General features: G+C 41.6%; 2 protein-coding genes across 3 annotated transcripts; both read left to right on the plus strand.

Moving 5' to 3' along the window:
* The first annotated feature begins 766 nt into the window (after positions 1-766).
* On the plus strand, positions 767-5165 carry LOC309698171 (uncharacterized protein). Of its 2 annotated transcripts, none has more exons than XM_082520476.1 (5): positions 767-1476; positions 2053-3019; positions 3330-3497; positions 3819-3914; positions 4397-5165. In XM_082520476.1, the coding sequence occupies exons 2-4, from the start codon at positions 2054-2056 to the stop codon at positions 3903-3905; spliced, it is 1221 nt and encodes a 406-aa protein (XP_082376602.1). In that variant the 5' UTR covers positions 767-1476; position 2053; the 3' UTR covers positions 3906-3914; positions 4397-5165. The 2 variants fall into 2 exon arrangements, with proteins under 2 accessions (XP_082376602.1, XP_082376601.1); XM_082520475.1 differs by having other exon boundaries at positions 767-1067.
* A 9131-nt stretch (positions 5166-14296) lies between these two features.
* On the plus strand, positions 14297-15436 carry LOC309698231 (histone H1-like). Its single transcript, XM_082520529.1, has one exon. The coding sequence runs from the start codon at positions 14508-14510 to the stop codon at positions 14973-14975; it is 468 nt and encodes a 155-aa protein (XP_082376655.1). The 5' UTR covers positions 14297-14507; the 3' UTR covers positions 14976-15436.
* Positions 15437-15640: the final 204 nt, after the last annotated feature.

Consider the following 15640-nt stretch of genomic DNA (forward strand, 5'->3'; position numbering starts at 1 on the left):
ACATATCATTAAATTTGGGCTATAATGGTTGTATTGATATATAGCAACTTAAAATGCTCCCACAAATGGCACTACAGCATGTAAAAATATAAAGATATGCTCTGGCGCATCTAGCTCATAGTTTTCTCTCATGGTTCAGTGTCTGTTCACACAGAAAAAACTAAGCAAACACTAAGTGAACCAAAATAGACCACTACAAACCAAGTGAGAACATTTAGTCCACTTCTTAGTGTGCCTGAGGCAGAAAAACAGTTGTCTTCTGACCTGGTACATAATGTGAATACTTTATATTAGTTTTATAGCTAGCTGCAAGTCTGTGCTTACCGTTTATGTACCCTGCACATCAGTCTTACTGTGTTTACACCAAGAAGGAATATGAACCAGTTTCAATGGAATAAACACTGCAGATGTGAAAAAAGTATTATTCAAGACTACATGTTCAGTTCATGGTGCCCTAAGTAGGATTATCATCATGCATCAACAATCTCTGCACAATCTCAAGAGCACGGAGGAGATTCCAGGAAGCAGTTAGTTACTCTAGGAGATTTGGACAGGGCTGTAGAAGGTCCTTAACCCATCAGCAGGACCAGTATCTGCTCCTTTGTGCAAGGAGGAACAGGATGAGCAATGCCAGAGCTAAAAATTTACCTCCATCAGGCCACTGATGTGAATGTCTCTGACCAAACAATGAGACTGACTTAATGAGGGACCCACATCTTCTTCTGGGCCCTGTGCTCACTGTCTGGCACACTGTAAACCCCAACAGTCCACCTGACTTATAAAGTTTGTGGATACAACAATTGAAATGCGTCACAAAGTTGAAACAACTTAAAACTTTTCTGTTCTCTTAACGATTCAAACAGTTATAATTGTACATGGCTTAGAAGTTAAGAGTAAATACTGCTTTTTTAATTATGATTTTTGAGTAAATGTTTTTTTTTCGAGCTCCGCATTTGTACGTCATGACGTCATGACGTTTTCTCTCTAACCTGAACGACGTTGACAGAAAATTCTGTTCAATATGGCTGCCCTTCTCGAGCGACCGGAGAGCACATTTGGAGAAACTTGTAAGTAAAACGGAACCTTCGTTATGTTTATTTTTTCCGTAAAAAAGCAAGTATATTAATATGTTGCAGCCATTAACTTGTTTTTGAATGCGCCGTTGTGTTAAACAGCACAGACCCAGGTAGTGAATTGTTGTTCGCTGTTGTTCGCGCTCTTTTTCAAACCGATGATATCGTCAGTTTTACAGTTTTAACCGATTAAAACACAGTTTTAATAAGAATTGCACATAAAGAAAGTGTCTTAGTGATATTTTAACGACCCATTGCCAACGCAAGAAAGTTGGCGTTTTTACAACAGCAGCCTCATTGTTCGGCCGGGTTTTTTTCTTCTTCTCATTAGCATCATTCAAAAGTGACTTAGCTAGCAGTGGCAACTTCTATCTTAAGCAGCAGCCTGTAAAAGAAGTAGTTTGTAAGTAGAAGTTCTGTGTAATATTACATGTATCTCACTGATGTATTATGTACTATTGCATAACAATGTGTCTTTGCAAAGATTTATCCCGCAGTTTGGCTTGGTTTTTTAAAATAACTGCAGTGTAAATTCATATGTATTCTGTGCTTTTTTTTTTTTGCTTTTTTTTTTCCAACTTAACAGAATTTATACATGGTGAGACAATGTTGATTATATGGTAAAAACTTAAAACTAAAAGAGGGTTACTGTTTACCATGACTAAATGGAATGATGGCCTGTGACTTTGTAACATCTGAAATTCTTACCTATGTTTTGGATTGTTGGATGATCGGCCATAGAATTCAAGACTGCACTCAAAGTAAACAGCAGTAATTGTAAGTTTTTTTTTTACCATGCTAAGTGTTTATTTTGTCATGAAATGTACAGTGTACTTTTGAAATTTTTGAAAGCTGTAATGATGGCTGAGTATATAATTATCACTGACCATAATAAGGTTAATGGTATGATGTACAGTGTTTTTATATATGAGACGATTCATTTTTTAAAAATCATCTCCATTCCTTGTTTTATTCATAGGATGATGGCAGTATCCCAAAAGTTCCTGCTGAGAGTTCACCTCACCACAGATGTTGTTGTGAAGGTTTCTCTAACTAAGCGGCCTGAGTCGGTGGAAGAACTAATCACCATACTCCGTGAGAAGCTCAACCCAAGGCTGGACTTTGAGTTTACCTTACAATACGAAGACTCCGACTTTGATGGGCAACTTACCTGCCTACTGGATATTCAAGAGTTGCCGGAGAAGGGCACACTAAAAGTAGTGAGATCTGAAAGTGATGTCAGTTCTTGTGCAAGTTCTGATACAGACATCCTTCCTCATGTGCCTTTAGCTCAGCGTCTGAAGTGTTGGCCTGACACTTTCCCAGTACCTACCTTTTCTTACGAAGTTGAACATCTCCTTGAGGAGGGAAATAGAGCCTTTGAGATGTCTGGAAAACATCTGAAGTTGACTCGAGCCCAAAAGCACAACATCTTAGAGACCATGGCTTCAGTGATGCACACCTTCAAAGCCTATCCGAGTGATGGAGATGTCGGTTTGGCAGCAGAAGCTCTTGTTACCACTCATCCATGTCTTAAAGAGCCTGGAAGTAGGAATGGAAGTTATGGTTGGAAGACCAGTTTAAAATTCAAGATGGGAAATTATCGCACCAAGCTAGCCAGATCTGGATGTGTGGAGGTGTCTGTCAATGCTGGTAGGAGGAGTGTTAACAACCCTGAAGGAGAGCATCCCCACTCAAACATAAAAAGAGCCAGAAGAGCTGAGGTGAACTACCTCCCAAACTTTCCAAGAGGAGAAGATCAGGTCAGTTTGGAGGATATGAGAGTCCAGATAAAAAATGAGGTTGAGAAGACTGAGCCCAACAAAGTAATGATTGAAAAACTGATGCAGACTACCTTCGCACTTCGTCGCCATGAAATTGTTCAAGACAACCCAATGGTAAAGAACTTCTTAGAGAAATGGCCTGCTCTGCGATTTGACTCTCAGGTATCTGTGCTTTGATTTTTTTTTTCTTCTTCAGTTTAACATGAAACAATGCAAGTTCAGCAGATCTCTTCAGATCCAGATAATAAATAAATAACACATAAATAAATAATGGATAACAAACAAAAATATATTTCAGCTTTGTGATACACTTGTGCTTGTGGTTCGGGTCCAATTTAAAGAAAAAAAAATTCATAGGACATCTATAAAGCAAGGTTAGACAGAAGTTGGGCAATTCCTCTTTAATGATAAGATGTAAATTTGGTCAGTAATTTGGCTTCATGTTGGATGTTTTTGTCCTGTTTTATTTTAGATTTGTGCGGAGTTCCACCGAGTCACAAACATTAACCTGCGGAACCAGTTCTACGCTGAACTTGACAGACACACACCACGACTTATGGCTCTATACAGACAGAAGGCTGCACGGACTGGCAAGATATCAGAGGCTCTGCGAACCATCCTGAATCATTATGATCTTCAGGTGAATATTGATAATGATAAAATTAACACAAATTAAAAGTTTCACTGATAAAAACTCAATTTTTCCTTGCTTTGAACATTTGTGTTTTATACAGATTACAGCTCTGATCTGGTATGTTACTTTAAAATACTGTGTAGGATTTTTGTCAAATGAGTAAGATACAGACTCTTTGTCATAAGAGACAGAAAGGTTGTGTCTTAAAAGAAATGTCTCCAAAATTATGTAGAGTCACATGTCATGCAGTTTCATAAACATGTATTCTCCCCAAAGAATGACACCTGAAAACTTTGTGTTCAATGAACTTTTCTTTTCCCTTTTTAGGAGGCGCCTGATATCAACGTGAAACGCACTGCAGTGCTTCGTGCCCTTCCTGTATACCTGCGGGAGGAGGACCCAGAATTCTTTTAGACATGTAATGTAAGTGTATTTTTGCATCACTTAAATTCTGCCAGTGAGATAAAACACCATGGATTTTTTTAAATACAATTTAATACCCTAGCAGCTACCAAATTGTACAAGCAAAATACCCTCTCTTTAGAAAACCCTCACACACACACACAGGGTCAGGAGCAGGGCACAGGCGTATCACAGCACTTCGGCTACGCTGCAGGTGGCCCCAAAAACAAGGCTGAAGTCAAGATTTAGTTTCTTTTTGAGATAAAGTCATAAAATAAAAAATGACTTCTTTTTTTTCTTTTTCTTTTTTTAGAAAAATAACAAACATACTAATTATGTAATGCAAGAAGCTAACGCGTTAATGTACATTTTTCAAAAAAGTAGAGTACCCTAACCCGTTACAAAGTAACCCACTACACTGCTGAATTTTTTGCTAGATTACAGGTCTTGCTTGTCACATTCTCTCAAACCAACCTTACTTATTGATACTGTGTCTATTCCAGGCGGACACATTGGATGAGTCGACCCTCATTGACACTCCAGTTGCCCTTCTCACAGTGGTTACCGACGGCGCTTCCCAGACCAGTCCATTTTACTTCCTCAAGCATGGCCATTGTGGTGGAAGGCGACTTGGTGATGCGTGATATTCCCAGATTTGCAGATGCATTTGCCTTATTGTTTGGTTTGATCTATGCTCTGCATTTAGACTACCCCAGGAAGCTCGTTCACACATTTACCTTTGTCCAAAAAATCTTCATGGGGCTTGTTGACGGCAAACCTCTGAAACCCTGCCTACATGCTCTTAAAAATGATTTGTTGCTGAAAGAGTAGTTCTGGAAGGAATATAAGGCAATGTTTGTTAGGACATGCACTCTGTTACTGAGCACTTTGTTTTAAGCACTTTATTTAAAGCACTTTAAGTTTACTACAGACTTTGGGTGGATTTAACTCCATCAGTTTACCTAACTTTGCTCTGGTTATTTGGAAGATGATCATCTTTATTTGTACCCATTTTATAAAATTGTTTTTCATTTCTTTTTCAAACAAAAGTGATTAGTATTTGACTTTTTATTTTGAATTTATGTATTTTGAGAAAGATGCAATTAGGACTGATGTTGTCCTTTGTGATTTTATAAAAAGACATGTTCTACATTGAATTTATAATGCTCACTTTATGGTGCCAATGTCCATGTTAGTGGTTTTATAAAAACACTAAGTGATGTTTTTACATTTCCATAAAAAATGTTAAATAAACAAAATGTAAAGTAAATGAATTTCTCTAATTTTTTTTACTAGTCTACACTCAAACATTTAAAAATAAATATCTTTTAATTAATAATCATATAATTTGCGTTTAGTTTGTAATATAATTGCATTGTGTTGGATCAAAATAGTAAACTACAAAAAACACAAAAATATTAAAATTAAAGTATATAGTTTTTAAGTAAAGCTCAATTAATAAAATAAAAATATAATTTAAAATTTTTAAGTTAACAATAAATACAAATTTTGAGTACCCCATACTTAGAAAAGATGAGTTTGTGTACTTAAAACTTTTGAGGTAATCAGTTTCCACAAATGTTTTAAGTTCAGTCAACTGATTCGGGTTTACAGTGCACCGTAAAGCCTGACTGGCATTTGTCATAGAATACCAGAATTGGCAGGTCCACCACTGGTGCAGTGTGCTTTTCACAGATGAGAGCAGGTTCATCCTGAGCACGTGTGACAGACATGAAAGGGTCGGGAGAAGCTATGAACAATGCTATGGGTCAATGATGCCTGCACAGACCTCCACAGGCTATGCAATGGCCCCCTGCCATCAGTGTTGGGGAGTAACGGAATACATGTACCGCCGTTACGTATTTAAAATACAAAATATGAGTAACTGTATTCCGTTACAGTTACAGTTTAAAAAGGTGGTATTCAGAATACAGTTACTTTGTTGAAATAAATGGATTACACTGCGGTACTTTCCTGTTTCATTTTGTCGCGGGTCAGGACTGTTTGGTTTTGTTTGACAGCTACGTTCTGTTGTTCCAGGCGGCAGCGTTACGGTTGCCATGGTTACAGGGCGACGCTCTCTCTCTCTGTGTTTCCTGGGTGAGAGAGCGCCTTTTCGTTGTTGTTGTTGTTGTTGTGCTAAGCTAACAGGCAGAATGCTACAAGCATAGCTCTAAAGAATGTAGCATCATGGGCAGTGTAGTCCGTGTTGCAGGGAGAATGGACTGCCATACACGTTATGGGTCTGTGAGCGCGAGGAGGGAGAAAAAGGGGAGTGGAAAGGTACGAGTTGTCATCGAGCAAAAACGGGAGCTGGAAGCATGTAAATATAATAATAACCACTGCAGCCAAGAAGAGTGCCTGACGAGCCCAGTTGTAAGTAAGCTATTAAGACTCGACTGTACACCGTGTTCGTGTTTTCCTCCGAAAACAATAAGTTCCGTTGGAGCAGCCTTTCAACGCCTCTCTCTGTATCTCGCAAGAAAAGTTGACCCACACAACAAAGTAAAGCTATTTTTCGGCTACAAGCCGACAGGGACCCCGCCGTATTAGTCAGAGGTCCCTTTACTACAGTTCGGAGTCGCGGACCTTCAGTAATAGTAATAAATCACAGCAATAGTACATTCACGTTGTTGTAAAAAGCATGATAATTAAGTAATCCAAAGTATTCAGAATACGTTACTGTCATTGAGTAACGTAACGGAATACGTTACAGAATACATTTTGGGGCATGTATTCTGTATTCTGTAATGGAATACATTTTAAAAGTAACCTTCCCAACACTGCCTGCCATTAGGTATCCTTGGACCATTGTCAAACCTACGCTGGTGTAGTGGGTCCTGGGTTCCTCCAGTTGCACACTGTCTTACCTCATGTATTGAGGCGATGTTGAACTTGCCACATGAGGCTGACATTGCCGGGCCTCATGCAGGCAGTTCCTGGAGGATAAAGGAACTGATATCATTGACTGGCCCCCATGCTTGCCTGATACAAATCCAACAGGTCACCTCTGGGATATTGTTTTATCATTTAGTCCATGCAGGTTCCACCTTACACGGTCCAGGATCTCAGTAATGCATTGGTCCAGATCCGGGAGGAAACCCTTCAGGGGCATGCACTGATGTTGCCAGGTGTGTATACAAGCAAACCACTGAGTACCAGTTTAAGTTGCTGCAGTGAAAATTTGGCAAAACAGACTAGCCGGTCACATCATTAATTCACTTTGATTTTCAGGATGTCTTTGAATTCAGCCCTCTGTAGATCAATCATTTTTATTTCCATCAAATCGCATCCATTTGTTCCTAACACATCACTCAGTCCACATCGGGGGGGGGGGGGGGTCCCATTTCACTGCAGGGCAACCTGCTTGTGACAAATAAAGCTTTGATTGATTGATTGATTGATTGATTGATTGATTGATTGATCAGCACAGATATCCAGCAGGACTTTTTCCCATTAAGATTTGATGTGTTTTCAAAGTGTTCCTTTAATTTTTCTGAGCGGTGTACAACGCCATATTCAAGTTATAAGCAAGCTGAAATTAAACATCCCTTGTTAAGAAACAGTGTAATTTCACAATACTCTGGTTGTGTCAGTTTTGGTGTTAGTGAGGCTGCTTGGCGCATTTGAACCAACCTCCAGCGCTGAATAATACAGATAGAGAAGCAGATTACAAACTATCCAAACATGGAAAACGCAAACCAGAGACTGTCTCTTAATCCCAGCAACACATTGAGATGGAAAACAGTGGATAACGGCGCAGAGACAAATAAAAGCTTAATCTAATAAGTCTGACTCGCTTAGGCCACCACACACAGTACACTGCTGCTGTACAAACAGGCTGAGGTAATCATGTCTGTGCGTGTGTGTGTGTGTGTCATGGCCTGAGAGGCCGTGCAGCACCAAAGCTGCCCTCACCATCTGGCCTTGGCAAAATGAACACAGTGTTCCTCCACAGTCTCTCTCGCTCTTTCTCTCTCTACCTCGATCGTTCGCTGGGGGATTTGATACTCATCCACCCAGAGAGATTAAGCGTTTCCATATTCCAGTCATATTCCCCAGGTTGTTTTGCTTTCTAAAAACAGTGTTTGTGTGCCAACATGCTTGGTGGATGGATGGGTGGGTGGGTTAGTAGCCAGGCAGAGAGAGAAAGGGAGGCCGGGAAATGACATGAAAAAAACATGTCAAATCTGGGTTTAGCGCCAAAACCACACGAAGGTGAAAAAGTAGGCAGACTGAAGGTCATGCTGGTATAATGAGTGTAAAGGTGCATAAATATAGCAAGTGTACACATCCTGAACTCCGTGGGATACCCGCAGGGACCCTTAGAGGTGTTGAGAGGGTGTCTTTTCATGTGTGTGTCTTGTGCCTCAGTGTCTAAGGTTAGATTCACAGTTCACAAGTTCAGGGACTTCCAACACTGCGGAATAAATGTGACGCCATACATCTTTGTGTCCCCAAAGCGGCGAGGACCTTCCATCAACCTACACCCGTTCTCCATTCTGCGACCCTTAATCCAAGTCAACACTTCTAAAAGAAAAAAAAACATCATTTCAGGATAACAATTTCCACATTAGGGGATTTTCTCATCTCTGTATCCTTGTGAGGACATTTGAAACACACACACGAAACCACAAATCATTTGACAGGAGTGTAAATCCACAGCTCCCTAAGAGGCTTTACCAGGAAAGATCACACTTTCATATACTCCTCTGTTCCCCTCCCTTCTTTTTCCTAAATACTTGTTTGTTGTTGAATTCAGAGAAGACAAACGAGACATTGATCACTCTTACTGAACTGAGGATGTGTGAAGATTTCTGCACAGTGAACCAGTTTTTTTAAACAGCACTTAAAAACAGAAAAGGACACAGACTGATAATAAACAGCACACTCTGCTCTGCGGTCTCCCGTGACAACCGGGGTTAGCGTTCGCTCACATACTCCCTCATGCGCTAAATAATTCAGGGAGGACAACAAGACTCACCCCATCTCAGGTCTGAACCTCCTGCTGTGGTTCAGCCCTCACACACACACACACACACGCACACACACTAAAGTGTATTCACGCTTTCCAGCAAAGGAGAGCAAACCCATCCAAGGACACGTAATGCTACTAAATATTCTATTGTCTGGAATGGGATGTTTTCCTTTATTCAAAAGAAAAAGAGTGCTCATTACTGAAAAGTGTAATGGTGATGAAAACCAGATTGGGAGGCATAAGGGAGAAGACATAATTACATCAAAGGGCTCCAAAGCAGAAATCCAACGTTCGACACAAACACAGCGAACAACAGCAGAGTTCAGTCCTGCAGTGTTTTTGTTCTGACACCCTTTAAAGCTGTATATTTATCATGAATCTTCAACAGCAAATTATTTATTCAGTCGCAGAGTGGCTTTCTGTGTTTTTTGGACACCTATTGTCGAGACTGATGGAAGGATTTTTTTCTTAATTAGAAATTATTTACTTTCGCCCATTTCCTGTATCCAGGAGGGACTCGAAGGCAAATGCAGGAATATTTTGAGAATGCTGCCAGGAATACTGCAGGGCTAGTGTGCTGTAATCTAAAACTTTAAGACAGAAAAAAATTCAATGTAAACTAAGAGATCTTCAACCACTTACTGTATGGGCAGTCATACTATCATGTCTTTAAGTCCGACATCATTAACTGTTTCCGGGTCCAAACTCTGCTTTTGGTCCCAAAGTCAAACAAACGCTGTGGCATCACTGCGACTTACAAAATGTCTAAATTCTTTCATCTGTAATAAAATGATCAGTGTGGCGATATGAGGTGTAACAATTAAGTTTAACATCCAGGCATCCATTAAAACAGAATTTATGAAGTTTAGCGGAGTTAGGAGTTAGCAGGGAGTTTGGTAGTTTCCATCTAAAGATTATATACCATGTTCTGACTGAGGGATTTCTGAAAAATGAAAACGTACAGCTCTGCTATCACTTCCGTCATAAATGATGACAGAAAACTAAACAATAGTGACATTTGTAGGGTTACTGAAGTTACATCATCACTTAACAACATAGCTGGACTGGCCATCGGGCATACCGGGCATTTGCCCGGTGGGCCGCTGCCGATTTTTTGTTTTTATAGGCCGATCGATTTTTTTTTTTTTTTTGGAAGGGTATAAATAATGAAAGGTGTTGGATTGGCCAATTGGTCATGATCGACTCTGGGCTAGACCAATTACAGCCGAGGAGGTCGGATGCACCCTCCCCCTTGTTTAGCAATCCTATAACCAGGGGTGCCCAATCCCGGTCCTCGAGAGCTACCGTCCTGCAGCTTTTAGATGCATCCTTGTTCCCACACACCCGAATCAAATGAATGGCTTGTTATCAGGCCTTTGCCAAACACGATGGCATGCTGAAGAGGTAATCAAACCATTTGATTCAGCTGTGTTGGATTAGGGATGCATCTAAAAGCTGCAGGATAGTAGCTCTCGAGGACTGGGATTGGGCAGCCCTGTTATAGACGAACTAAAGAAAATGGAGAACAAAAAAAAGGAAAGGAGGTGCAGAAAAAATTAGGGCCAAAAAGAAACAAGCCCTTCAGGCAGACGCTGCCAAATGTGTAAAAATAACTGAATTGTTTGGCGGTAGTTATGGCATAGCTTCCACAGATTTAGCAACATCAGCAAGTGGTGGAGGCCAGCAGGTGGATAAGGGAAAGGGGAGGCAAGAGGAGGAGAGACCCGAGGCGGCCGCCGGTCATAGTGGCAGAGGAACTGAACTTCAGGTAAGAAGTTATGACCTGCTGTCTATCTGTGTCAGATATAAACCAAGTTTAGTTGTAGTTTGTTTTCGTTGTGCTGACTTTTTACAGTCGCTTAGAATAACTGGTACTGCGTACTAGCTAGCATGACAGAGTTTATATACTGCTGGGCGGGTGCTATGAAGTTACTGATAGTAAATTTTATTTTATGCTTAAGGTTAGTTTCTCAAACTCCTCAAAATCTTAACAAATTGTGCCAATCCTTACATGTTGCACCAGGCTGATTTATCATCAAAAGTGGAGAAGTCTGTGACAGAGGAGACAGAAGAGCAGCAGAGAGAGAAATAAAAGAGCAGGAGATGGAGAGATGACTTTATGTCATCCATGAGGGATGCATTTGACATATGTTTCACATATTATAGCCCAACAAGTTACTTATAGCAATTTAAATACGAGCAATCAGTTTTTGGCAAATACCGGAAATCAGTTTTTGGCAGACAATCACTTTTTGGCACAACACCGGCTAGTGCAGTTAATAATACAACAGCTTGTTGCCATTTTTTGTGTTTCTTTTTATCGTTGTGTAACTGAGTTCAATTGAAAGCCTGCATGCGCTAGTACCGCTTGCCACAAGTTCCCAGAATCCTTTGCGGTTTTATCCCTGAATGACGTCACATTTTTGGTGGGCCGGTCTCTAGTCAAAATGCCCGGGCCGATTTTTTTTGTCCCAGTCCAGCCCTGCTTAACAACCGGATTGTCTACCAGAGAAATGGTCTGTGCTAACGCTTTAAAATAAAGCTGCATTACAAAAACAAAATTGAAACTTTTCTTTACGCTTATACACCCAATCGCCTTTGGGTGTATAAGCGTATAGTATAGTATGTAATACTCTCATTTTATTCCCCTTGTTAGATTTGTATTGTTGATTGTCATTTATGCTTAGAAATATTTACTTATATATGCTTAGAGTTTTGTAATTAGTTGTAGATTGGTAGAGGTTTTGATCCTTGATAGTCTGCAAACTTTGTGTGTATTAGACAGCACTTTGGGAGCATGAGAGGTCATACCGTGTCTTATTATTTTATGGTAGGATTAACGTAGTTGCGTCTGTTCTAGTCTAAGTGCTCTTTGTTTAGATGAACTGCAGGACTTCCTCACCGTGTTATCTAGGATGAACCATCTAGGGTGAGGGGGAGGCTACCCTCTTCCTGACCAAGGATGTTTGACCCTTTGATCAGCAGTCCCCACACACACACACACACACACACACACACACACACACACACACACACACACAGGCAAGGTACTCTTTGTTTGTATGTAGACGTCGTATGTTAATGAACCTATGCATATTCATGTAACCTCAATAAAAGGACAGTGTATGGGAGAACGGACGAGACCAACTGGAGTCAAGCGGTTGTCCGGTTCTCTCCCGTGCACGAGTAACATGAAGAACTTTGCCTACTTGTGTCTTGCTTAGCAGTGTAATTATATTGTCTTCAACGTTCCAGCGGATGGGTTCAAGCTACAAACCTAACATTAATTGGTCCTTCGATGCCGGAGCCCTGGAATCGCATTCACCGAGGGGAGGAGAGGCACGCTGAAAGCCTGACGTCAGCCAGGAAGTTCCTGTGGATTCGCGGTCTGTCTTTTCTCCTCGATGAATGACGGTCGGCGGGATTCGGGCTGATATTACACTCTAAGCAACGCCAAGTAAGTTTAAAGAGGCCGACTCTATAACCGTGTCGTTGTGCAGTCTCCGCCACTGTGTGAGGCGTTGAGAAGAGGCCGACTCTATAACCGTGTCGTTGTGCAGTCTCCGCCACTGTGTGAGGCGTTGAGAAGAGGCCGACTCTATAACCGTGTCGTTGTGCAGTCTCCGCCACTGTGTGAGGCGTTGAGAAGTTCGCTACTTTGTGTAGCGATACCCGGGTTCCTTGCTACTTTGTGGAGCAAGAGGTTCCTCGCTACTTTGTGTGGCTAGAGGTGAGTTCTCCGCCGCTTTGTGGGGCGTTGAGAAGTTCCGCGGGGTCCAGATTGTGCTGGACGATAGGCCTATTTTGTGTTGTTTTTGTTGTCGTCGTCGTCGTTGTTGTTGTTGTTGTTGTGTGAGTGTGTGCGGAGCAGAACATGTGGTCTGTGACACCGACTGTTGTTGTTATCATGGGTTTCTAAGCAACCAAGAGTGAGTCGGAGGGAGACAGACGTTTGTGCTGGACTTTGCTCCTGGCAGCACAAAGTATTTATGTAAAAAAGAGAGGGAGCGACGGCTCCACAGCTGCGCGGGTTCACGCGAGCGCGGTCACGCGGGTTTCACGCGGACCTGAGCCGTGCGGTTAATCGCAGGCTTAAAAATGGAAGAGATTAAAATGTTAGAAGTTTTCAGAAAACACACCAGCCTTGAAGAGCGTGTGGAGAAGGCCAGCCCACATCAGCAGCTATGCTCTGGTGGGTGGCTGTCCCCCCACCCCTTGCTGACACAAAACGTTAACTCTTCAGCCTGTGTGCCAGACCATAGACGTAATTGAGGTGGATAGTTGTTAAAAGTCATCTACATTACGCTTGTGGTTGCTTAAATTCAGTACGATGACATGTGAGGTGAAGTGATATAGATAAATATTTAAACTACTGAAGTGCATAGAGGCACTTGACCTGTGTGGAAGACTGTCGTCTTATTATGAACCATTGTTGGGATGTAGAGCACACCTGTGAAAACAACTAATATGCTGAACCCTGTATGAAACATCTAAAAGTACATGATGGAGAAGCTGAGTTGAATATGAAAGTGTAAGACTTTGCCACTGTGGGCAGAGCAACTACTGTGTGATGTTGCGTTGCAGTTTTTTTTTTTCTTCTGAGCTGATGAGCAGGCTACACATTATCAGATCGAGAGCTGTCTGAGAACTACTCTAAGAGAGGGAAACAGCGCTATGATAACTGTGATAACTGGAGTGTGCAACGTTTCCATGAGCAGTTTTCCTGCATCTTGACTTGTGTGTAGAGTGTTCATAACATCAGCATCATGTTTTTGATTATTTGTTTGTTGGGTTGAAAAATAGTTAAATAAACTGGTGATCATATTTACGGATCACCATGGCACATATCATCAGCCATGTGATTTATTTTTGCAGATGACAAAGTGAGTGTGAATGTGTCTGACATCACAGTGTTTTTGTGCACTGTGCAAGAGTAATTGCCTTTGATTGTGAGTGACAGCGGTGATTTTGCAGGTCACCAGCTATTGTAAATAAAAAATAAAAAAAAAGAGTGAATAAGAGGGAGAATTTATATTGTAGAAAAAAATAATCATAGGAAAAAGGTTTTGTGTTGATCAACCAAAAAAAAACAACTATAATTTCATTTTCTGCTTTTAAGAAAGGACTGTTCACAAAAACACAGAGCGAGAGAGAGAGAGAGATATGTGTTGATTAAGCAGTGATGATAATAATGAAATGTCTTAGTTTGTCACTTTCAGGTGAAAAGCAGACCTGAATCAATTTTCCACATGCAGCGGTCGGAAGAAAGTTATAGTTTAACATCATTGGAAACATGCAGGCCAAGTTTCTGGCTGACTTATTTACAGTGCCATGTGTTTCTCAACCTCACAAGCGAGCTCACTCCTCCCTGAAGATAAGGAATGCAGCTCCATGATAAAGAGACAGCAGCAAGTCCCGAGCACAAAAAGTCCCAGCAAAGCAGCAGCAATGTGGATAAACAGCAGCAGCAGAAGAAAGCAAACCCATCTTCCTGTCTGATTGGATGAATTCCACGGAGGGGCGAGCAAGATGGCGGTGGCAGCATGTTGAAATGCTCAAAAAGGACTGAGTGACTCGGGCAAGCCACATGCAGCTAGCATGCTGGCTAGCGACATGAAAGAAATGGACCCTTCGTGATGCGTTCAACGTGCCAGCGCTGTGGTGGGAAAGGCTCCATCATAAACACGCCCTGCGCCGAGGTTCAGGCCAAGAAGAAGAAGACGATGACTTCCAAGCCCAAGAAGGTCGGCCTCAGCGTGGGCGAGCTGATTGTGAAAGCCGTGGCCGCTCTCAAGAAGGCTCTGGCTGCCGGAGGCTACGATGTGGACAAGAACAAGGCCCGTGTCAAGACCGCCATCAAGAGTCTGGTGGCGAAGGGCACTCTGGTGCAGACCAAGGGCACCGGGGCCTCCGGATCCTTCAAGATGAACAGGGTTACTGAGACCAAAGCTAAGACGCCCGCCGCGGCCAAAGCCAAGAAACCGGCAGCAGCTGCTAAGAAGTCGCCCAGGAAGGCAGCAGCAGCAGCACTTCAGCCACTAGCACGAAGTCAACCGCATCAGAGGACAATAGTGAGAGTGGCTGTGACTTCACTGTGCATGTGAAGAAAACGTTTGAGGAGAACTGAACAGTTGGAGTTTGACATTTGCCACCTGTGGAGTAAAATGGCAAGAAGAGACAGTGGGACACAGGACAAAGCTGAAGGAGAACTGCCGGCTGTTGGACTGTTGAAGTGGGAGAGGACAACAGAGTGAGAAGACTAGGTGAGAACACATAGGAATTATTTAATGTGGGAAATCAAAATTTGGGTTAGCAAACCTGGGGAAAAACAAAACTGACTGCTTAAGTTGGAAAATTGAGACGGAGTCTGAAACATTGCGAAAATAGAAACATATACAAAATCACACACACACAAGCAGAACATGCATTAACCCTACTAACAATTCCAAACACAAAATGACTCATGAAGACTCATAGCACATTAGTTAAGAAATGATTAAATAATAGCAGAGAAGTGTGTAGGAAAGGCAGCTTTAAGAACATGCTCTGCTGGAGATGCAGCTCCACAGACCTGCATTAGACCTGCCTAATAACACAAACACATGTAATGAAAATTAGCTTGTTATCTTTCATCAGTGTTAAAATAGTGTCAATTTAGCAGACACTTGTTATTAAATACTGAATTTATCTAATGCAAAAAATTGACTCTCCAGGTTGCAGGACAACAGTTTAACTTTTGTGGGAAAAAAGATCCTGGTTTGACCAACCA

Source organism: Aulonocara stuartgranti (assembly GCF_965226115.1).
Source record: "Aulonocara stuartgranti genome assembly, chromosome: 22".
NCBI classification, from domain to species: Eukaryota; Metazoa; Chordata; class Actinopteri; order Cichliformes; family Cichlidae; genus Aulonocara; species Aulonocara stuartgranti.